Source organism: Ciconia boyciana, chromosome 8 (genome assembly GCF_034638445.1).
Source record: "Ciconia boyciana chromosome 8, ASM3463844v1, whole genome shotgun sequence".
NCBI lineage: Eukaryota > Metazoa > Chordata > Aves > Ciconiiformes > Ciconiidae > Ciconia > Ciconia boyciana.
This window is the reverse complement of record NC_132941.1, coordinates 57558633-57582198: the sequence shown is the minus strand read 5'-3', so window position 1 is coordinate 57582198 and position 23566 is coordinate 57558633. Positions and strand designations below refer to the sequence as shown.

At 50.7% G+C, this 23566-nt stretch overlaps 1 protein-coding gene across 5 annotated transcripts in view; it reads left to right on the top strand.

The window, feature by feature from the left end:
* AFAP1L2 (actin filament associated protein 1 like 2) overlaps nucleotides 1-18350 on the top strand; it is a 73165-nt gene extending 54815 nt beyond the window's left edge. The window contains exons 6-20 of one of the 5 annotated variants that reach the window (XM_072871257.1): nucleotides 2962-3045; nucleotides 5510-5715; nucleotides 6279-6458; nucleotides 7046-7135; nucleotides 7931-8015; nucleotides 9249-9353; nucleotides 9993-10204; nucleotides 11903-12048; nucleotides 12657-12768; nucleotides 13472-13711; nucleotides 13800-13977; nucleotides 14220-14387; nucleotides 14783-14964; nucleotides 15593-15721; nucleotides 16090-18350. In XM_072871257.1, coding sequence (XP_072727358.1) covers nucleotides 2962-3045; nucleotides 5510-5715; nucleotides 6279-6458; nucleotides 7046-7135; nucleotides 7931-8015; nucleotides 9249-9353; nucleotides 9993-10204; nucleotides 11903-12048; nucleotides 12657-12768; nucleotides 13472-13711; nucleotides 13800-13977; nucleotides 14220-14387; nucleotides 14783-14964; nucleotides 15593-15721; nucleotides 16090-16116 — 2144 coding nt within the window. In that variant the 3' untranslated portion in view covers nucleotides 16117-18350. The remainder of the gene's footprint in view (nucleotides 1-2961; nucleotides 3046-5509; nucleotides 5716-6278; nucleotides 6459-7045; nucleotides 7136-7930; nucleotides 8016-9248; nucleotides 9354-9992; nucleotides 10205-11902; nucleotides 12049-12656; nucleotides 12769-13471; nucleotides 13712-13799; nucleotides 13978-14219; nucleotides 14388-14782; nucleotides 14965-15592; nucleotides 15722-16089) is intronic. The other 4 variants (XM_072871254.1, XM_072871255.1, XM_072871253.1 and 1 more) reach the window with 4 other exon arrangements.
* The last annotated feature ends 5216 nt before the right edge of the window (nucleotides 18351-23566 follow it).

The following is a 23566-nucleotide window of genomic DNA, read 5'->3' as shown; positions in this document are numbered from 1 at the left end:
CTGGCTGGGTCGGCACCTCCCAGCCGTGTCCTCAGCAGTGCCACCGATACCTGTCACCTGTGGGCTCCCCAGCCCTTCGGGAGGAGACTGCCGCACACAGGCAGAGCTCCCAGGTTCTCACTTTTTAAGATGTATTCGTGCATCCTTCTCCCGGTGAACACCCTTCATGTGAGATTACCTCCCTCTGTTCTAAAAGCAGAGCTGATCTTGTCATCGCTATATAATCCATTTAAGCCCAAATGAGACAGATAATATCGCTCTGCTGCAGAAGCCGATCTCTGCTCATCAGCCTCGACTGCAGCGGAGTAGGGTGCAATGATGTACGCAGCGTGGGGCAGAGCTGAGCAGGGAGAGTCGAGGCAAGCAGAGAAGTGAGAGTTAGGGGTAAAAGATTTGGATCAAAACCCTTGGCTGTTGAATCCGAGCTGTTCATGAGAGAAGCCGAGTCCTCTCCGGCCCCAGTGCGCACCGCCGGGCTTTGAAGCTCCCTGGCAGGGAAGCACCAGTGGTGCCACTGCTTGAAGTGGCCGGGGGTTGATGTATCCGAACGTGCCCTCCTGGACAGCTCGTAGCTCCGTGTGGGTCACTGTTCTCACAACGGCTTAGGAGTTACAGTGCTAAATGGAAAAGGGAGATGTAGAAAGATCTTCATTTCCCTGAACCATCCGTATCGGCTGCAACCGCATTACAGCAGTGAACAGGAAGATCTGCCCGGCTCGGGTGGGAAAAGGTTCAGGCTCATCACGGCCGGGGTGAAACATGCCATTTGGTGCGGAGGAGAGGTCCCCCAGCTCTGCCGTGTGTAGTTAGGTGCCAGCTCGGTTTTGCCGAAACGCCCTGGGTTGTTTGGCTGAGGGCAGGGCTGTGGTGTGCGGGGCGCAGGGGGTGAAGCCCTCCCGCAGCCCGGGCAGCGCAGGTCACTGCAGCCGCATCCCCGCGGGGGGTTCCAGTTGCCTGTGCTGTAAGATAAATGGACTTTTTTTTCCTGTGCTGCACATTGGGAAGAGGATAACACCCTAAGAGCCGTGGCATGTAAAGACATACACCGGATTAGCTGGAGTGTGGCCACGGATCTGTGTGCTGGGAAAGCCAGGTTACGTTATCCAGGCAGCTCCATAAACTCGTGTTGCGTTCAGAGCCTTGGCTGGCAGGAGCGATAAGCACACACCCAGCCTAAACCTCTGCTTCTCCTTGGTAACCTGCTGCTCAAAGATGCAAATACACCCACCACCCACTGAAATCCAGGCCAGTCAGATGCCTAAGGAAGCGAGAGATCAGAGCCCTGCAAGCATGGTCAAAAAAAGAGAGAAAAAAACCCCATATGACAGGAGCACTGTCAAAGTGGGGCAGCCTGTGGCTGCTATGAATAGCTGTTTGACCAGCGGGCTCCGTGTTTTACCGAGCAGTATCGCAGCGGTAAGCGGAGATGGGAGCCCGTGAAGCGAGCAGAGGTGGGACGTGCAAGCCCGGGCAGTCCCTCGCCGCCAAGGTGTGCGGTGCCTTTGCCTCCTGTGACTGCTCAACCGCCGGTCCCCTCTGCAGGCCCCAGCAGGTCCCTTCTACACAAACCACCTGGCGTGCCATAATGCCGATGGCTTTTAAGGTGGTTTGCGTGAGAGGGAAGGTGGCATCGCGTCACCGAGAATCTCTGTGCTTTTTGGCAAGCTCGCGTTTGAGGCGGTGCCCTGGGGTGAGTGGGAAGGAGGAGCAGGGAGCGATGTGGAGCAGCAGGTACGTGGCACAAGGAGGCTGTGGGGGGCTCGGAGGATGGTGAAGCGTGGCACGCCGTGCGGAGGGTGGGTCAGGCAGCACTGCTGGGAAGCTGCTGGTGCCCTGCTTTGCCTCAAGAGGTCAGGCTCCAAATCCCGTGGCACCTGGGGCATACCTGCAGGTCTCCACCCTGCCCGTTGGTTCAACAAGTACAAAACTGGGCTCCCCATCCCTTTTTCCCCCTCTCGCCTTATCAGATGGTAATAGTACCCTGTACCTGTCCTACGTGGAGCGATGGTCATTGCTAGCAGATGCCTTGAGACCTTGGTGTGACTGCTGTTGCTAAGGAGCAGTCTGGACATGCATGGGTTTGCCCTGGCCAAAGACGCTAAAGCCTGACTGTGGTAACCCCCCAAGCCCTCTGTGCTCACCCCCCTCTCCCCACAAGCTGGGGAGGGAAGGGGCCAGCGGTGCAGGGAGCTGTGGTGGTGTTTCTGACAGAATTACAGCACGAGCCTTGGAAGACACCCATGCATCTCCAAACAAATGGGCGTAGTGAAATCAAACAAAAATAGGAACATCCCTAAAATTAGTGGATGCACTGCCAAGAAAGGACATCAAAGCAAGCCTCCAGATGGGCTGAGGAGATAGAGGATTCGTGCAGCGTCAGAGGTGGGACTGCAAGGCACTGTGACAAACCGTGGGTGAATTAATTAAAATGAAGCGGGCGGGCGAGACCGCTGGGTCTTGGGGTCCCTCTTTCATCAGCAGGATTCCCGCCTCTCCACTGGGGACGCCTCTGCCTTTCATTTTACATCTCCGGCAAATGCTGCTGCTTCCCTTTCCTCCTGGGTTGAAATGTGTTAAACCGTTATGGTCCTCGTCCTCGGCTGCGTTTGCATAATTGAAGGGTGCGATAAGAAACAGAGTGAAAACGCAAGGGGCAACGCGACTGCCAACTGAACAATAATTATTCCGGCTGAAACAGCTCATCTTCCCTGGCTGATTTTAATTACGATGACGATGATTCTGTTTTAAATTGCCTTGTTTGAGGGGATGGGTTGAAAAAGTTGTCCCTGTTTGAAGTCTCACCCTAGGGTGTGCTCCTCCGTGGGCAGCGGGGACGGGGCAGCCTCACCCAGGCAAGGGGGGAGCGCGGGGCTGAGCCGGACTGACACCCTTGTTCTCCGCATTTGCTTATCTGTGGCTTTCTCTCTTTGTCTCCCTTTCTCTTTCCTTTTGACTGTGCAGGTGGTTTTGGTAGGCTTGCTGCGGCTGGACCCAAGCCAGGGTTGCAGGTTACTGAGGGCGTTATTTATGCCACAATAACGATGGGTATGGCATGCTTTCCAAACCTGAAGTGCCTTTTTTTTTTTTTTTTTTTTCCTTAAAAAAAAAAAAGCTCAGTTTTAGCAAAGATGATGAGGTGCCTCCCCCTGGTATTGCCCATTACATGCATGGAGGGTAACCACCTCTCCCCTTTCTCTGCCCATGCTGGATATACACGAGGCAGCATTTTTGTGTGCTTTTCCCCATACTCAAGATGACAATGAAGAGAACGTCCCTAGCCTTTATTCCCCTGGTTCTGGCCACTGATGTGGAGCTGATACGTGGTAATGCTGGCTGTATTGACAAGTAGCTGTTTGGCGAATGTTAAAGGTGCTCTGCTTGGGCAGAGGCAGCTCTGGTGTACAAGAAGGTTGGAGCTTCCTGTGTGATGGTATTAATTTAGCTCCCTGGGAGGTCGTGGGAAGACAAACAGGAAAGCAGAGGTGGATTAGTTAAAGACATCCAAGAACATGGCTGCCACTATGTCACAGCAATGAGAGGATAAAGCTGTGGTCTTAGTTGAAACTGCCAGGAGGTGGAAATGGAGAACTTGTACTGAAGTGCCTGAGCTGTATGACGGGATTGAGTGAGCCTTAGTGGTGATGACAGTGTTGTCTCAAGTCACCCAAGCAAGGTTTGTCCCAGTTTGCCAACTACACAGCCTGGAAAACGCCTTTCCATCATGAGGCCATAGCAGTGTCACTGGGCCAGCAATGGCTGCAGGTCTTCAAGTAGAGAAGAGCTCATCTCACGAGGCACTTGCGGTTGTGGTTGATGCACAAAAGAGCAGCCAGGGCTCCCACTGAGAGCATGGAAGAAAAGTGTTATCCCCTCAGGAGAAAGGTGGCAGCCTGAGACCTAACGCCTAGGTGAGGGGCACCTGAGACACCCAAAAGGGGCCAGAGAGGCAGTTAGCAATAGCCCCATGTTGATAAGGGGGGAGATTTAGAAGATGAGGTTCCCTTAGGCATCCTGTCTGCTGCTGCTGCTGCATAAGGAAGGGTCCCTAGCAGTGCAGAGGTTCAGCTTCTTGGTATTTCTAGGGATGAGAAACCTCAACACTTTTACTTCGTCTGAGTTTCTGCCCAGGGTGCCTGTGGACAAGGTCCGCGTAGTGAGAATGCACTGGGGGATAATGTTTTCCCGTAAAAGGTGGGCGGTCCAATACGTTGAGGGTATGGAGGTGGTGAGCCAGTAGTGTGCTGTCAGCACCATTCAGAGAATTTGAAAGGGAGGATTTGCTTTTTAATAAGTTTGTTTAATTGGTGCAGCTTTGATCACTTGAGGGATGTTATAAAGTGAGATTTCACTGGGGTTGAAAGCCCAGTAAAGCTACTGGGCTGTAGCTTTGTTGCTGCATCTCAGTTCCTTTTATTTTAAGAACAAATAAACCCAACTTAAGAAATGTTCTTCAGTGAAGTTCCTAATGCTTTTTTTTCCCTCTTTTCTGGCTGCTTTTCCTCTTTTTATTTTGAACCAATCTGATAATGTTACTTTTATGTGGATATTAAGATTTGACGAGAATCAAAATTAGATTAAATTCTGGTGAGAGAAACTTAACAATATTCCTCCGTGCTGTTTGGTAGGAAATGCAAAACCCTACACAGATGCTGCCCAAATCTTACCATCTTGCTATGTGAGCCTACCTTGGAAATATGAGCTGTACTGTAAATGCCAGCAGAGCATTGCAAATTCCCCTGCAATCAGTGGGAACATTTTCACTGTTTCTGATGAGTCTGGTATCAATGACCAGCTGTTCCTATCAGCTGAAAACTCCAATACCTACAATACATTAGAGCTGGGTATTGAAAATCCCAACTCCTCCTAATAACGTAGCAATCCATTTAAGAATGAACATGAAAAATGTGATTAGTATTATTTACAGCTGCCACTTATGACTAATTTTTGCTGCTGCAACAGTGTGTTACTTCAAAGCCCCTTGCTCTCCCTTAGATGCTGAGTAGAGAGACCTGTTAGCCCAGAAAGGGAAAGTGGAATGGCATCTCAAATACAATAGATCATTGCTTTCTGCATGGCCTTGCAAATACCATTTTTACTTCTGACATTCAGAGGACAAGGGCTGATTGTAGCTTGCTGTTGCCTTAAAAATTGTGAGTGTTTGGCTTGAAGTGGAAAGTAGAAAAAGCATCTTTGGGCGAAAAAAGCAACAAACATCAGAAAATGTCTAAGGGAATGTTCTCGAATTTGTGGTCAACTGAGAAGTGTCTTTTGAGTGTTTGCTAACTGAGACTATTAGGCACAAAACATTGCAATGAGATTAATATTGGGCTAGAAAGAAAAAAGGATCTATGAGGGTTATTTTCCTATTGATTATCCTCCCGTAGGAGAGCCTCAAAAGACACGTCCCTACGCTGGAAGCTTTTGCATGTGTGAGCATGGCTGAGGCAAGCAATAGGCTCAGAGTTGTCCTAGAAATGTATTTGATGATAGAGCTTTGCTTTTGTTATAGAAGATGGTGAAGCTGTTAGTAGCTCCTATGAATCCTATGATGAAGAAGAGAGCAGCAAAGGCAAGTCAGCAACCCATCAGTGGCCATCCACAGAGGCCACCATTGAGCTGATGAAGGACGCCCGCATCTGTGCATTCCTGTGGAGAAAGAAGTGGCTGGGACAGTGGGCAAAACAGCTGTGTGTTATCAAGGACAGCAGATTGCTGGTGGGTAGATCCTCCACTCTCTGCCTAAAACAACCTATTTTCATGAGCTGGGGAGGGAAGTGGCACCTCAGGCCATGTTAACTAGCTGGCAAAAACAAAGTACCTCTAGAAGCAATGCTTCAAAAAACATGTCCTGGGGATCTCATTTGATTTTCAGAAGGGATGTGGGCATGGGGCTGCTGTGGGGGGCACAAGGGCACATTTGTGGCCAAAATCCCAAACTCCCAAAATGCCTAGAGATGCTTCTTGGGGAAGCTTTTTGAGGTGGTTAAGCAGAAGGGATGCTTATCCCACTGGCTAACCACAAACTTGACTCTCTAGCAGTATCTGTGAGAGGTATTTCAGACTATATACGCATGTACGTAGATGTGTATCTCTATACATATAGAGATGTCCTGCGTGTAGTCTGTGTAGACATCGCAGCCTTGTAGGACCTTCTTGTGTTCGGTGCACTTAATGCGTGTGGTTGCGCTGAGCCACTTCTAGGGTTGAGTTCACGCCAGCGAGTGAGAGGGAAGGCTGCTCCTCAGGCTCTTACCTGCCCTCCCATCTTCCTTCCCCAGTGCTACAAGAGCTCCAAAGACCACAGCCCTCAGCTCGACGTGAATTTGCTGGGCTGCACTGTCGTTCACAAGGAAAAGCAAGTGAGGAAGAAAGAGCACAAGCTGAAGATCATCCCCATGAACGCCGATGTCATCGTGCTGGGGCTGCAGAGTAAAGACCAGGCAGAGCAGTGGCTGAGGGTCAGTGGCACCTTTCGGGCTTGCCCCACTGGTGCTCCCGTGCTTCTACCCTGGCTTTGCTGGGAGACCATCTCTTATCTCAGTCCTGTCCTTGTGTGCCCTGGCTCCCTTCCTCACTGCAAGCCTGTATACAAATACACCACTTCATTTTCATGTCCCGGGATAGCTTCTTCCTGCAGCTCCCCGCCACCTTCTGCACGTGGGAGGCTGCGGAGGGACCTCCCAGCCCAGCTGCTGCAGCAGGAGGGGTGTCTGGGGTGGGTGCCCAACGTGAATTGGCTGAGGATGGGGAGATGTGGCCCTTTCCCTGAGACAGCAGCAGCAGCAGGAGCCTTTGTGGATCCTGGGGCGGCAGCGGGGCTGTGAGGCGCCAGGGCTGCCTTTGCTGGCAGCCTCTCCCCAGCTGACTTGGATCCGGCAGTTTCTGCTGGCTGCCTGCTGCAACACCAGGGGAGTCCCCAGGGTCGCAGGGAGCGTAAACCATGGGTGTCCCAGGCTGCTGTGGTTTTGCCTGTCCTGGGTGGGGAAGAAGTATTGATCCCGTTACTGCAGCTCTCTCACAGGCTATGGCTTCCCCTTCTGCACAGGTAATCCAGGAGACCAGCGGTCTGCTGTGCGAAGGAGGCGGTGAAGGCAACCAGTACATCCCAGATTTGCAGCGTCTCAGTTACCCAAAGGTACGCTTTGTCTCTACACAGAGAGCTAGCACTTGGGCTTTTCCACTGTTACTTTAATAAGTAATAGTTGAAGGTGCAGTAATTTTACCTGAGCAAAGACTGATATGAGTGTAACCAGACCCCTGTTCCGCTGAAAAGGAGCATTATTAGAACAATCTTAATTTTCCTTTGCAAACTTAATTTTGTTGCCACATCTTTCCCTCAAAACTGACTCGGCATTGGGCTCTCCTCCATACAGGGCAGCAGCCACTATCTCATCCAACAGGGCAGTTGTGCTCACCAAGAGCTTTGGAAGGGACATAGACCCTTGGACACCAGGGCTTGGGCCAGTCTCTAGGCCAGGTTTAGGTGACACTCCCCTGGGGGCAGCTTGTTCCAAAACAGTGGGAGAAAAAATAAACCTTCATAAGTCTCTGGTGGACACCCAAAACGGACCTGTTTGGGCACCTGGCCGGTTCCTCTGCCCATGCCCTTCTATGGGGACTGGCAAATGCCCCCACCAGCCAGGCTGCAGGGCAGGAGCCCGTAGGGTGGCATCAGTGGTGCCACCGCATCGCCTCAGAGGCGAGCCCAGCCAGGCGGTTCATGTGCTGGATCTGCCCACGCCGGGCTCAGAAACGATGGGGAGGGCACAGCGTGGGTGAGAGGGCGGGGGATGTCTGTGTGAAAGCATCTGCTATAGAGAGGGTGGGACCTCGTAATTTAGGAGGGGGGAGAAAGGCACTTGCAGCGGGTGCTGGCTGGAGGAATGGATCGTGTGCATCTGCGGAGCTTGTGTGTGGTGCTTGTTGACAGGTGGAGGTATCCGAGAGGTACTCTGCAGCCTCCGAGAGCGGGAGCAGCACGGACGGCCACCCAGAGACAGCTGAGACAAAAGATGGTAAAACCTCACTCTGGGAATGACGGGGAAACCGGGGCATCGACCCTGCCTGTGGCGAGGGTTTCTGTAGCTTCTCCTGCCACCGCCACCTCAAACTGACCTGATGCAGGGTGAAAGCTGCATGTGAATTCACTGCCTGTGAATCTGATTTCAGTGCTTTTTTCCATAATGAAGCGACAGGTGGATGTTGGGATTTCTCAGCAGTTACAGAGTTAGGACAGGGCTTGAGAAACCTGGGTGTGATACCTGCCCTACCACAGAGATCCTGCGTGACTCTGGGCAAGTCACTGTGGGACAGTTTGAGATGGCATAAATTCAACCTAAGTGACTTTCCTCAGACATGTCTGCAGAGAAACTTGGAGTACCTGTGTGAAGTGCTTAGCTGTCTCCAATGGGAGAGTTACACCTTCACGGCAGGGCATCCGACTCTGGGTTTAAAGCTGCATTCCCATCTAAAAGAGGAGATGCTCTATTAGGACGGTGGGACCCATCTATATATTGGAGAGAGAGAAAGAGAAATCCATGCTGAGGACTCACTGGAGTCACCCAGCAGATGGAGCTCAGCTGCTGAGTCCCTCTACACTGGAACTTCATCATTTTGTTATGATAGTGGGGAGGAAAATCCGGACTGGAAACATCCAGCTTGATTTCTTACCAGGATTACCTGATGATTACACAGCCACATTCATGCACTGACTGATGTGCTCGGTAGGAAAATGCTGAAGAGGCTCTTTGGGCATAAGCTTTCCCCCTCCCCATCTTGAGTCCCTCTTTTAGAAAGGAAAAGACTTGAATGCAGTAAATATTTATGGGTAATGGTTTTTAATTCAATTCTTTGTAGTGTAAGAAAGTGAAGGGAGGTTGGCACCTGCACAACAAGACCTGTGCAAACAGCCTTCCCACAGCTCCTGCAGCGACTGGCGTTTGGTCAGAACTAACCCAAATTTAAAGCAATATAGATTAAGTATCTTCAGCAAATCACTTAACTGAGATTACTGGTGCCATCTTGCTCATCATCTCCCTGGGCTTTGGACTATTTCAGCCTGACTATTGCAGCCTGTCCCCACGTCGCAGGTTTGCCCGCTGCAAGGGATGCGTGTGCCGCAGCGCGGCTGGGTGCAGGGCGGCAGTGCGGCCAGCTTTAGGGCAGGACACCTAGCCGGGACAGCTGGCTGTGTGTATGGCTGTGAGTTGGGAAAGCCACGCATATATCTTCTTTTTCTTTTCTGGTAGTTAAGAAGAAGGGCACAACTGGCCTGAAATTGAGCAACCTGATGAACCTCGGGAGGAAAAAATCCAGCTCCATGGATAGCCCAGAGAGATCCCTGGAGACTTCAAGTAAGTGCAGGGACTTGTCTGAGGGCTGGATCTCGGTGTGCAGGGCAGGATGAGCACCAGGCATCATCATCCTCCTCAAACACACGTGTGGCAGGCTGTCCTGCTGGGGGAGGCAACGAGGCCACAGTCTGCTTGGGCCGTGACAGTAAACGCATGCGGATTGTGGTGCCTCTTACACATTAAGGTGACTGTGTGGCTTACGAGGGCGGGCAATAGCTCACAGGGTGATGCAAGAGGAAGGGCAGGTAGTGCCAGACATGCACGCAGAGGGCATCTGTGCTGCTCTTCCCGGGCATCAGCCCCGGGCGCGGCAGTCAGCAGGGAGGGAGTTGTGTGGGTCAGCTGGTATTCACCATGTGGGACCAACTTTGTCCAACCATCTGCAACCAACTTGCTGCTCCAAACCTAACCTGAATTTCAAGGGTCTCGTTCTGAACAGATTTTTACCCTTTTCACCCTGTTTTGTATGGATAGGACAGCTTGTCTTTGTGCTTCTGCTCTTTGTTGTTGCCTGTGGCTTTGTGTTGTGCAGTGATCTTGGAACTTACTCATCAGACATCCCCATGCACACAAATGAGTTTGGATTCCCTCTCCTCGTGAGGTGGAAAATGTGCCTAAGTAACCCGTGCTTGCTTGCAGGTTACCTGAATGTGCTAGTGAACAGCCAGTGGAAGTCCCGTTGGTGTCAGATAAAAGATGGTCACCTCCATTTCTACCAGGACAAGAACCGAAGCAAACTGGCTCAGCAGCCCCTCAGCTTGGCAGGTTGTGAAATTATCCCAGAGCCAAGCCCTGATCATCTCTACTCCTTCCGCATCCTGCACAACGGGGAAGAACGGGTCATTCTGGAGGTAGGGCGTATATCTCCAAGAAAGCTCTGCTTTAAGCCTTCAGCTTGGGTGTCTTAGTAGGCCTAAATGCTGGTGAGGTCCTCCAGAGGAACCCTCAGTCCAGCAAAACAGAACCTGAAGTGTGGGACTCTGGTTCATCTGCCTGTGGTCACCTAGAAGGTGTCCCACCTAGCTGGTAACCCAGGCTGTGTCTGATGCTGGTGCCTCCAGAGGACCATTCAGCCTTCATCTTAGGCACTCATCTTAGGATGGGATGAAGGGTCCTCTGGAGGTGCCCATCTCTCTCCACTGACTGTAACCTTGGATGATTAAGTTATATGGGATGCATTTCAGATGGTTAATGTTAGATGAGAGGAATGCCACTTTAGGGATTTAAGTCTGTGGTTAGGAGGAAGAGAGAACTGCTTCTGAAAACAGAGTCCCAAAGCCACGGGTCATGCATCCCAAATAAACCGATCACAGATCTGCCCCTGAAAGTGCAAGTGACTTCATCTCCATCTGTTACTTTCCTTTGCCTGCATCCAGGACTGTTTATCTCTAATCTTAGCTCTCTTTGACGACAGCGTGATTATAGTAGGAGGTGGACAATGTGAGCAATTTCCTGTATTTTTCCAGTGGGTGGAATATTTATAGCTAAACAACTGACTTTGAGGGCCTGCCATGAAGTTTGAAGGTGTTTTTGTTTATCTTCTGATTCAGGGTATGTCTGTGTCTAAGAAATTTTGCCTAATTACAGATGTGAAGAAGAGGTGCTGGGAAAATTTACATTTTGTGAATGGAAGAATCTGTATTTTGTTGGGATGTCAGACTCAATGTACAGGCTGGCTGGCTGGCGGGCTTCCCAGGGACTGAAGTCTCTGCTAAATAAAACAGATTGAAAGCTTAGAATATACTTTCCAGTTTGGGATTCACTTGCCCTGAATTTTACTTTGTGCTTGCTGCTCTAGCTCCTCAAATTAAAGCAAAAGATGGCTCCATCAACCCACTTCTTGCTTCAGGTAGAAATCCCCCACTACCGGGAAATACACGTGGATATTTGCTAGAGCTGACTTCAAGGCCCCATATTTAACTCTTCATTTTGCAAAACGTCAGACTGTTCACTGCAGCTGGGAATTTGGTACTGACCATGTTAAAGCGAGAGCATCTCTTTGATGTTCTCTGATCCCACTTTAAGCTCTTCCCTTCCCCTCTTCCCTGTGCAGACAGCCCTGGAAGGGGTTTGGGCTCTGGCATCAGGAACCCGCAGGCTCCCTGGTGTGCTTGGGTCTCCTTGCACGTCTGTGTTTGGCAATCCCATTGCTGCGCTCTGCTGGTGCAGAATAGAACCCGCACGCTTTCCTCTCCAAAGCCGGCTTCCCACAGCACCTCCAGCCCCAGAGACTTCTCTTGCTCTTGTAGGCAGCCGAGTTGATCACCATTGAAAGGAAAATGCAGACTGACTAGAAATTTTAGGAAGGAGTTAAGCGAAGAGCTGCATTCATATATCTTCCAATTTTGCAAATCAGTCCATACACAGAGTGGTACTTCTTTCTTCTTTAATGCGGTCTCAGGTTTAATATACATACCCGGCTGTTCGTCTTTCCCCTTGCAAGGCCAGAGGACTGCTAGCATACTTCCCTACCCAAGGCTAAGCCTGCATTAGCCGTGGGATTGCAGACTGCTCTTGCAACCTGTACTATCTGTCTGATCACCTCGTAGGCGAAGTCCTCAGAAGAAATGGGCCACTGGCTGGGCCTCCTCCTGTCAGAGTCAGGTTCGAAAACAGACCCAGAGGAATTTACCTACGATTATGTGGATGCTGACCGTGTTTCCTGCATTGTGAGCGCCGCAAAGAACTCCTTATTGTACGTCAGCGGTAACGCATGGGACTGCAGGGACTGGTGGAGGGGAAGCAAGCCGGAGCGGGGGCCCCCCTGCTTGTGGGAGCTTGGCTGCAGTGGGAATAGGTGGTAGATTCATGGCTGCAGCTCAGTCACTTTCTTTGGAAGCTCAGTGTGGGATAGGAGAGCACTTGTCATTGTCCCACCGTGACGCATCTCACCTGAGCTGCAGCTTGCCATGGGGCTAGGGGCACATGCCCAGGTGGCTTTTGCAAAGGCAGGTTGGTGGTGTGGGTTTGGCGGGGGTGCAGGGCCGTGGGCACCCAGCCACACAGTTCGCCATGCCACTGGGGCAGGGCGGTTGTGCTGCTGCGGTGCTGTGCCCGAGGGCTGGGCAGGAAAGGAAGGAGCTGAGGGGAAATGTAGCCCCGCTCTGGTGGGTGCTGCTTAATGGGCAACAGGAGCAGTGATCACCTTGCTGCACGGCTCTACCTTCTCATCTCCTGCGTTTGGCCGCGTGGCCCTGCCCAGGCCCCAGGACCGCTGTGTTCAGATGCCCCAAAATGCAGCACAGCATGGCTGCACGGCAAGACCAATCCCTCCTGATGGGATGTCCCGCTGCCTGTTCACAGCTTAATGCAGAGGAAGTACTCTGAGCCCAACACCTATATCGACAACCTGCCAAAGGGCAGGATGCAGCAGGAGGAGCTGTACGACGACGTGGATCTGCCAGACCTGCCTGCGGTAAGATGCCCGGTGCTGCAGGCAGCCGCCCCGCTGCAGCAAGCTCTGCAGAGACCATGAGCAAACATCTGGCCGGGGGAGCCTCCAGCAGTGAAGGGGGAGGGCTTCCAAACTGCAGCAAAGGGCCTTCCCAGCCCCTGGGGAAATCCAGGCTTTTGCAATGGGGCAGAAGCGGGTGCTGGAGAGGAGTCGCTAAGGAATGGGAGAGAGGTTTCCAGCAAGGTGCTGTAGGGATCCTCAGACAGCTGGGATAAAATCCCCCAGTTTCTGTCAGCAAACAGCATGGATTATTTGGTGATAGATAGTGGATTGTTTGGAGCCCAGTCCATCAAAATTCCTTTTGGTGCCTGTGAGAGCAAGTCCTGCATGTAAGGACAAGAAAGATGGGCCATGCTGAGGATGGGACTTGTTACCCTGGGAAAGGCAAAGAATCGGGCAGGGGCTGCTAGATGTACAACAGTGTGAGATCCTTGCATGGGGCTGCTGCTACTGCTGGAAAGACCTACTGAAGGAGATCAGGAGGGGCCTTTCCTTCAACAAAAAGCCCTGTATGGAATGACTTAGAGAATGGGGTTTTAGTTCCTCTAAGGTTATGGAAAATACTCCAGATTGCCCAAGATCCTGCTGCTCTGCAGCGAGATGTTTTCTGTACTTCTGTCTGCAGCAGATGGTCCTTTTTCATAGGAACATTCTCGTTTTGCAGGAAGAAGTACCCAAGAGTGAGAGCAAACTGGAGGGAGACCAAGACAGAGTGTACCTGGATCTCACTCCCGTGAAGTCCTTCCTACACTGTGCTGGCAAGAAGTCATGCCAGCCTTCACCCCTCAGCTCACCGTCTTTAGAAAGGGCTGCCAACAAGGCTGCAGCAGAGAGCACAGCTGAGACAGACCTTGTGGCTAAGGAAGCCGAGCCCTGTAGTAAGGTGATGGAGACCTCTGAGCAGGTACTGTCCTGAACGGTGGTGCAGGGCCAGGCTTAATCAGCGAGCCCATTCCCCCCACCACATCATCCCACTTCATTTCCCCCCCCAGAAACACCCAGAGAAGCCGGAGCCCGATGAGGTGCCACCACGGATGCCCGCCATCAAAATCCAGACGCAGCAGCAGAACATTGCCTTCCCCCAGCCGGCCCCCGAGCTGCCGGCGGGCACAGCGACGGCGGGCAGTCCCCAGCTGGTGCCCGCGCACTGGCCCAAGCTGCCGCTGCCGGGTGAGTGGGCTGCACAGGTGGGTGCCCAGTGGGTGCCTGCTGCTGCAGGGGCTTGAGGAGAAGTGGTGCTTCAGGCATGAGTTTTGCCCTGTTCTATGATAGCTTTGTGGTGCCCAAGGGGCCTGATGCATCTCCTGGTTGGTGACCTTCCTAAGCCTCATCCATTTTGCTTCCAAGCTCCTGAAAACATTTTCCCTCCCGCTTTTTCCCTGGCTGAGCTTGTTTTGGTGGGTTGTTTCCAGCAGCAGCAGTGGAAACCAAGCTGGGCAAGAACAGGACGGAGGTGGAGGTGAAGCGCTTTACAGAGGAGAAGGAGCGGCTGGAGAAGGAGAAGGATGAAATCCGGGCTCAGCTCACCCAGCTGCGCAAGGAGAGGCGGGAACTGAAGGAAATGCTTGCAGGCAGCACAGGTAGAGCACGGCAAGAGGTGATGCATGGAAATGAGCCTAGGTGGGACCACGGGGAAGGAGAGGGTGATGAACCTAGCCCACCTGGGACCAGAAGGGGCTTTGCACCTCCAGCAGTGGGGAGACCTGGCGCTCCGAGACAAACCACGTAGCCCAAATCACACTAAAGCAAGAGCTCTGTCACGGTCCCTTTGGGGCAAGATATAAGGAAAATGTACAGGAGTAAAATATGCTCTAGTTCCTGCTCCCCTCACAAGCTCCCCAAGTCCCCTACAGCCCCCCAGAGCTGTGTGCCGAGGAGGTGCCGTGCAGAGCTCCCACCAGTGCCTGGTGTCCACCCCAGTTCTGCACTGACCACCCAGGAACCGGCCCGCACTGAGCAATCCCTTCCTTTGCAGACAAGATCCTGGAGCAGAGGCTGAAGGAGATAGAAGAAGAGTGCAAAAGGAAGGAGAGCCAGAGGGTGGACCTGGAGCTGAGCCTGGTGGAGGTGAAGGAGAACTTGAAGAAGGCAGAGTCTGGCCCTGTGACGCTGGGCACTGCCGTGGACACCACGCACCTGGAGAACGCAGCCCCCCGGGTACGTGGGGGGCACCCCTGGGATGCACAGCAGCTTTCTGGCAGCTGAGTGGTCACATTGTCTCAGCCTGCTTAGTAATATAATAACAATATTATATTATTATAATATGTAATCTTATATAAATTCATAATTATGTATTCTCTAAGTATTATGTTATTATATATAATATAATAAAATAATAATATAAATAGGTAACAGCAGTGACTGGGAAGTGAAAGGGGGCTGGGGCTCGGGCTCAGGAGAGCGGCTGTATTTCCCTGTGGGACCTTCAGCAACACCCTCCGGGGCCGTGCAGGTCTGGGCCCAGCTCCTTCCATGCTCAGCTGAGCCAAGGGGTGTTCTCTGGGGGGAGATTCAGGCATCTAAATTCCTTCCTGGGAACTTGGTTCCCATGACATGGAGATGAACACCGCCTGAGCCCTGCTCTGTACCGCTGCTCAAGTCCTCAACACCCAAACACACCACACATGCACATCCTGCTGGTGTTTCAAAATTGGCATGTCACTGAAAAACACATCTCAGTGCAAGTGGGCTGTGACTGTTGAGCTTTTCTAGGAGATGGTAGGGAAAGGCAGCAATCTCTCTCAGTAGTCTGAAGTCATCACGATTTCTATTATTTTTATTGTAGATTCAGGCAAAAAGTGCCAGTCCGGCAAACAGCGCAGAGAACTCACCAGTCAATTCAGCAACGGCTTTAAAAAACCGGCCTTTATCCGTCATGGTGACAGGGAAAGGAACGGTCCTACAGAAAGCTAAGGTAACGCGCCAATTGGTACAGGAGAAAAATCCATCTGGGACAGCCGCTGTTTTTCCCTCCCAGCAGTGGAGCAGACTGGCTGTGGTGGGACGGGGCTGTGGGGGGTCTCATGTCTCGGTCTGGGAAGCACCCCTGACTGAGCACCACTCAGAGCAGGCCAGCCTGGTTTTCCTCTGGTCTTTTCACCTGGACTTGCCCTGGCTGCAATTTAAATGAATAAATGTGTGTATTGTAACAGAGACATCCCTGACCCACCCTGCAGCCAAAAACACTCGGGTACCAGATGATCAGCTTGATCCTGTGCACATTACAGCTACTGTGGCTTGCCAGATTTGCCTTTTGACTAATTTGCCTTTATTCCTTGGCAGGAATGGGAGAAGAAGGGAGCTAGTTAGAACCACGTTTTTCAGAGATGGACTTAAGACCAGAGTTGCCCATGCATGGCCAAGGGGATTCAATCATCTGTAGGTGGAGGTTGGGTGTGCAACACAACCACACACCAAGCACCTCCTCCACGTCGCGCCAACTGCTCAGACGCAGCAATGGGGTCAACAGCTGCCGATACGAATTATCCCAAATGATCTTGCTCTTTCCAGACAAGTCCCAATCACATAGCTAAAACAATAACAACCAGTGGCAATCCTTGCATCAAATTCCTAACCCAGTTGATGTAAACAAGAATGTTACTGTACATAGGGGTGTTTTGTGTATTTCTACTCTGAGGGTTTATCAATGAGTTATTACGGTTTCTATATTAGTGACAGTAGTGGGTTCAGAAGGGGCCTCCGCTATTCTTTATACCCTGGTGGTTTTTAACCTGTTGTGGCAAATTGCAGTCAGCTAAAGTCTCACCTGCCTTGCTGCCAGTCATCACTCAGCTGCAGATCATCCAGCCTTCAGTCAAGGGCAATACCCATGCCCGAGCGATGCTTGAGACATGAATGAGAAGCACACAGCAGCCTGTCCAGGGGATTTTTAATCGGTGTCCCAATGCATCCCAGCATGTGCTTACTCCTACCAGCCTACTGCAGATTTGCCAGAATATCGAGAAAGATCCCTGTTCACCTTCTCGTGCTGTAAGCTGTGCTACAGACTGGTGGCACCAAGAGGTCTGGGCAAAGATCTGCTAAGCAGATCCAGTTAATTTTCTTGAAGATCTTGATCTACTTCACCTGAGGAGTTTGTTCTGAAAAAAAAATAATTGTATTTGAATGCTTGTTAATAATTTATCAAAGGCCCAGGCCTGCGCACTCTGTTGGACGGGGAAGCTGGATCCCGATGCACCCTTCAGAGCTTGCCCTTTCCAAGGGGAGGGGAGGTAAAGCCATCCCCGTACTCCTACCCTGGCTGTGAGCACCACTCTGCTGATGCTCTCTGGTCCCCAGAGAGCGATGGCAGGCCAAGTTTCCCCACAGCTGGCCGTCGTGGTGCTGCCACCCTTATTTCCAAATTATTAAACTCAATATAGCCTTTGGGCCCTGGCAGTGTGGCCCACAAAGCCCACCCCTCTCTGCCCTAGCCAAGCTTTCTAATGAAAGAAAGATGTTGGACATTTGGGACTGCTAAACTTAGAGATATTGACATTTGAAGGGGTGCAGGGGGGGGTGTCAGAAATACACGCACCCTCTCCTCCCTGTAACCTGCTGTCATGTCTGATGGCCTGGAGACACTTCTGATGGTCCCGGAGCCCAGGCTCAGTAACTGGGTTGACTGTGCAGGGGCTGCAGCTGTTCTCCAACCTGGCAAAGCTAAAGCAGCACCAGTACCCTGGCTGGGTTGTTCCTGGGGTCCTGCAGCTGCACTGATGAGCATCATACAGAGCCAAGGTAAACACAATGTACCTTCCTAACCTTTGACAGGCCTGAGGCCACCTCTAAAGGGATGCTCCTTCTTCACACGAAGGCCCAACAGCTGGGGGGGTGCCACCTGGAGCTGGCGGTGGCACTGGGGTGAGTGAGGATGTGCTGCTGAGGGGCTCTGGGCTTGCTCACCACTGCCACAGAGCTGGGCTGCAACAAAGCACTTGGTCAGGATATCCTGGAGGCAAGAAAGGTGCCCTCACTCCTGTTTTTTTTTTTTTTACTTTTAAAGTCTGCTGCAGTGCAGATGGAGGAATTTGCTAATCCCAGGCCTCAGGAGGAGTTTGTTGGCCCCAGGTGTCACGCCTGTCCCCGTGCAAGGTTTGCACATAGGAAAAACTCATGCAAATAAACCACTGAAACTTCTGGTTCAGGACCCAAGAGACTTTCCACTCCAAAGCATGTGGAGGCCATGGACACCATGAAGCTTTTGTTTTGCCCCATCATGAGGTGCCAGACCCTCTCTACACCCTAAATATATGTGTATTACTGTGCCCTCACCATACACCCCGCTGTCGTCCTCCAGAAGTTGTCCAGACGTTTCACAGTGGTACTGAGACAGCGATGGACGAGAGCAGCTCTGCTTTCCGCACCACAGCCCAGTCAGCTTCGGTGGTCCTGCTGGGATATCTCCATCAGGGGATGGTAAACAAGTCCTGAGCAACACATGTTCCCCAGACAAGAACCATTAAACAATGTCTCTGTGTCCCCATTGTTTTCCTAACTCAAGGCATTTCCTTTGTTGTAACTGTGACCTATAAAGTGGCGCTTTAGAGGGTTTTATAATAAAATGTTGAGTATATTATGTTACCAGTATTTTTTCTTTGTAACGTCACTTGTCCCTGCTCTACTTTCCAGAAGATTTCAAGCACATCAAACCCCTGTTAGTTACTACAAACAGTCTACAACTGCAGTGGACAATATCTTAAATAATTTAGTCCTCTACAGTGACTGCACTGTCAACCAAAAAAATTTTCGGACAGCTAACCCACTGAAAAATAGCAATAACACTGACAATTTGCTTGAATACATGTAACAGATTCCTGCCTATACCTCAGTAGCACAGTCCTCTTGCACAAAACCAGCAGAGAAAAACGCAGCCACTACCTTCCTCTGACCACTAGATAGCAACTGTGTGCAACGCTTAGAGCCTGCTGCAGTCACGGAAGGGAAAACCAGGATGGGGTTTAGCTGGAAAGGAAGGAAAAGAGTTAGTAAAGAAAGTGGTTGAGGCCAGTCTTTACAGAACAGACACCAAACCAGACGCGTTTGTGAAATATCTTTTGGTGCCTGTACCACTACTAGCTCCGCTCCAGCAGAAAGCTTGGGAAGGCACAGAGTCCTGGGGAAGGTCCCGCTCCCTTTCCTTTCCTAGGAAACCTGCCAACAAGCCCGTTAGTGTCCTATTAGCCTCTGAGCCCAGGAATCCCAAAAGAACAACTCGATTTGGGATTGCTGGTTTTGTGAGCTGAAGGAGCAGCAGCAGTTGCTTTTGTCCTTCCCCAGCAGCGCTGCCCATCACCTACGGCTGCTTTATAATGCCTCGGCATTGGCTCCAGCTGTCCCCAGCACACCTCTGCCTTTCGATCCCCGTGGAGCATCCTGGTAGCAAACACAGCTGCCAAGGGTCACGGCTGGACCCAGACTGAAGGGCTTGCTCACCCGAGCACCACAAAGCCCTCGTACCTGACCCAATGCAGTACTATCCCACAAAACACCTCGTTGAAGGACTGGGCCCAAAGACAGGGCTGTGTAGGGAGGCAGAGCTCCTACTGCTACTGAAGGAAAATGTACAATTTAATGCTTATTGTTATTGCTTCATTAGTTATTCCCATTGTAATTCTCGTCTGTGCACAATGCAGCCAGGTCACCATGGGGCCCATGGTGTGTCACAAGCAGAAGCCCATATTTTTCTGGAAGGCAATCTGCTGCTACAAACTATTTTTCTTAGCAAGTTTCTCACCTAAGTACCTCCAGTTCTTGCTTTGGATACACAGAGCAATGCTACAATCGCTACTGGGAGATCCCGCCAGCCTGCCTAGCACATGAAGAGAGCTAGCAGGCACTTGATTTTCAACTACGACACAAGTAAAGTGCCACATTTTAAAGAAGAAAAAAAAAATCTGTCTCTTATTGGTGGAGAAATTGGCCTGAATGTTTACAAAGTTTTCTGTGGGTATGAATCAAATTAATTTACTTGTACTGAAGAGAATAAGGCTTTTAGTGAGCTGAAGAAGCCAGCTGGCTTTAAGGAGAGCATCAGCAGACCCGATGCCTGCGCTGCAGTACCTCTCACAGGCTGGCCCTGGGTGTCGGTGCTCAGGGAGGGTGGCACAGCGGGGTCCGAAGCCCAGCTTCCCTGCTGCAGCCTTTACAGTACAGTCACCACACACATTTACTCAAACAGGCATGATTTTGCTTGCTGAGGGAAGGTAAGACTAAAGGGGGTGAAATTCATGGCACTTACTTAAATCCCAGTTTCTTAAAGGAGAAACAGGCTCTCCCCTAAAGTCAGCACGTGGCCCACAACCAGCCAAGGCTCATCCAGCAATCCTACAGAGAGAGAGTAATTCACGGCTGTTAGTAACAGCCCAGACTTCTAACGATGACCTGGCACAGACGGCGTCCTCTGCGCTCCCGATGCCAGACAGGATTAGTGCTGGCTTCACAGGGACCCCACCTCCTCAGTGGCTGTGGGGTTAAACATCAACCCAGGCTTAAACATCAACCCAGCCTTAAGGGAATGAGCTCCCATCAGGTAAGTTCTCATTAAGTATTTCTGATTGAATGAAAGCAAGTCTATGAGAGTGAATTTAATAAGGGATCATGTCAGAGACCCACGTCACTTCCTCTTTTTTAACTAAAATTTGCAGGAGGAAGGGTCTAGAAATTAGCCAGGATCTTCAACTCAAATTTTTAAAAAGAAAAACAAAACAAAAAGAAAACAGCTCCAATGACTGCTCAGCAATGTCCTGCTTGCCCATAGGATCAGCAGGTTTCTCCAAGACCATCCCATACCATATCCTGTTATCAGCTCGGCTTTTCCCATCTCCTCCCAATGCCCTGACACCTTCTTACCTTGCAAAGTGCTTTGTCCTTGCAAAAGGAGAGCTGGTGGGTGCTGCTGCTGCCAGAGCATGTCTGAGCAATCATCCAAGGCTTCGGTGTTCAGCCACATTTAGGAGGAAGGTCACGGTCACAGCACATGTAGATGCCCAACACACAGGGATCCCTGGGGCATTTCAGGCACTGAGACCTCAGCCAGATGCACCCAGAGGCTAAGGGCTGGGTTTTAGGAAGCAGCTTTCCTGAAACTCCTCCATGAGTTCCCAATCTTTCATACCATCCGTACCTGAGAAACTGATGCACAGGGCTAGATGTATCCCATCCAGCATTAAAATGTTTCCAGCATGAGATTTCAGTCTGCAGTTCCTGAATCACACAGAGAGGTTTGTCTATCTGTGCTTAAAACCAGCAGGATGGTACAAACACAGGGTTTCCCCCAGCTCAGGACCTAGGCAAGCATCCTTTGTCCCAGTAAAGCCCATGCACTCTAAAAATGTACTTACTAGCTACATAATAAAATAAAAAGAACTTGCAAACAAAGATTACATCCAAACCACATTTGCCACAAGGCAAAGTGCTCAGCAGCACTGTACAAACTATACTGCAGGTAACAGAGATACAAGGCAAAGGCTTTAAACACCCATGTGAGGCTAGAAAAACACGCCCCAGCTCCAGAGCTGCATGCCAGACAAGGTAAATATGCTCCAGTTTGAGAGGGAAGACTGATCCTGCGCAGGACAAACGCCTGCGAGGAGTGAACTAATGATGGCGTTAGAGAAACTGTAGAAGAGAAACCACCAGGGAGGTGCAAACCCAATGACATAACAGGGCAGCAAGGGTGAGAAGTCACGGACTCTCTGACCCTCCATACAACAGAGGATGCGCAAGGGAGGCTGGGAAGAGTTTTCAGAGCAGTCTGGCTGGAATCCAGCCACCTCCGTGTGTGCTTCTGCACCATAAAATACAAACCACATCTTTGGATGTCAGCTGTGAGTCTGATCTAGCCCATTCTCCTTACGAGAGACGACTGACAGTTTTACAGCAGAGGCAATGCTTAGCTACAGCCATGCCTAAGTAACATTAATAGATTAGTTTCTCTTTCTATCCCAAATGTCAGCCCTTCAACTAAGCCTCTATTTTGCTGTGCCTTAGGCACTGAAGGACACAGACAATCTACTAAAGTGTCAGTGAAAAGAAAGAGGAAATTCTCCTTTCTCCTAGCCTGGTTTCTCCCACAAGGTATGACACTGTTGCTTCTGTCTCAGTGCCAGCTTTCATCCTCGAGAGTGCTTTTGATCATTCTTCATTTGACAACAAACCTGCGGAGTAATTTGTGTCTCTCTTTGTACGTCTAATGTTACTATTCAAACACGGGGCCAGGACATCCGGGTGAAGGGATTTTTCTTTTTCGGGGAACAATAGATGCTATTTTCACGAGCACTGGCAGTCACAGTTAATGTCTCTGCCTCAGCCCTGTCCAGAGCTACTCCTGCTCTCCTGAGGTGATGGATGCCATGGGAAAGGCAGCAGAGAACAACACGACAGTGTGAACCACGGGCCCTGGGGGAGCAATTACATAAATTTTACAGCTTCATGGGCAAACTGATCTAGTGATCCAGTGAGGCTGATGCTCTGAAGGATGCAGGCACATGGCCAAACTCTTTGAAGACACATGAGCCATCGTAGCCCACCAGAGGCCCAGCTTGTGCTGTAGAGACCACTGCTGCGCTGAGGACAAGATCGGCTTAAAACAACAAGCGGAGGCAGAAATGCCATTCAGCTCATCCGTCCAGGTTCAGGCCAGGACAAACACCCTGTTCTCTCCAGCCAGCTCCAAAAGGAGAGCAAAGCAACATGGCAATGCTCAAAGCCATGGAAATAGCAGCAAAAAGAAGGGGTGAGACTTGACCTGGAATGGGCAAAAAAGAAGGAATAAGAGAAAAACATGCACTGGCAAAGGAGAGAGCAAAGAGGTGGCCAGGAGGAGGAGAAAGGAAAGGGTGGATGAGATCTGGGAGGAGAGGTCCAGGCCTCCTCCTCCTCTGACCTGCACGTTGCCTGCCATGCTCTGCTCCCAGCACCCATGCAAGCCGCTCAGGAGGTTGTCCTGGTCCTGTGCCCTCCAGGTCAGACTGTGGCTGACAGGTAAGAGTGAGGCTGGGAGGGGAGGAATGGAGTTAAACCTGAAAGCAGACAGACCAAGCTCCAAAGACCAGTGGGATGGTACAAACCATGGCTCCATCCAGAGACTACAAGAGCCCAGACATTTGTTTGGAAATGACTGGGGAATTGCCCTTACCTGGTGTGTTTCCAGCGGGTAACTGAATTTGACCTGGGTCAAATCTAGGAGAAAAATAGCCAACACACCTACCAAAAACACTGACTGTCACAGCTCTGCCTTGGAGTTGCATAAACCATTGAATGCTTTTGCAAAACCAATCCTTTTCAAACCTCTCCTTATCAAAAATACACGGCTACAAAAATGTCCATGTAGCTAAACCATATTAGATCACTCCAAATAAATTCGGAAGAGAAAGCGGCATGGACAACTTACAAAACAGAATGAGGCTCATAATGAGTTCTCCTTCCTCTTCCTCTTACTTGTCTTCCTGCCTGCAACAAGCCATTCACCCCAGCACCTGGCTGACAGTGCATAATCTACGTTATCCCCCTTCAGCAGGACCCCCAGAATTGCTCAGACTTCTACATATTTTCAGACTACCTCAAAGATCTCTCAAGAAGTCTGTTAAAAAAAAAAAAAAAAATCACACAGCACTAGAATCTGGATGAGGAAATGCAAAATGCCAATAATAAATACTTAAACACAAATATTTACTTCAATTAAAAAAAGAAAGAAAGCACTGGGGAGCCCAGTCTGTGCAATGCAGGAACTAGGATCGGCCTCAGCATAGTCCTTGTG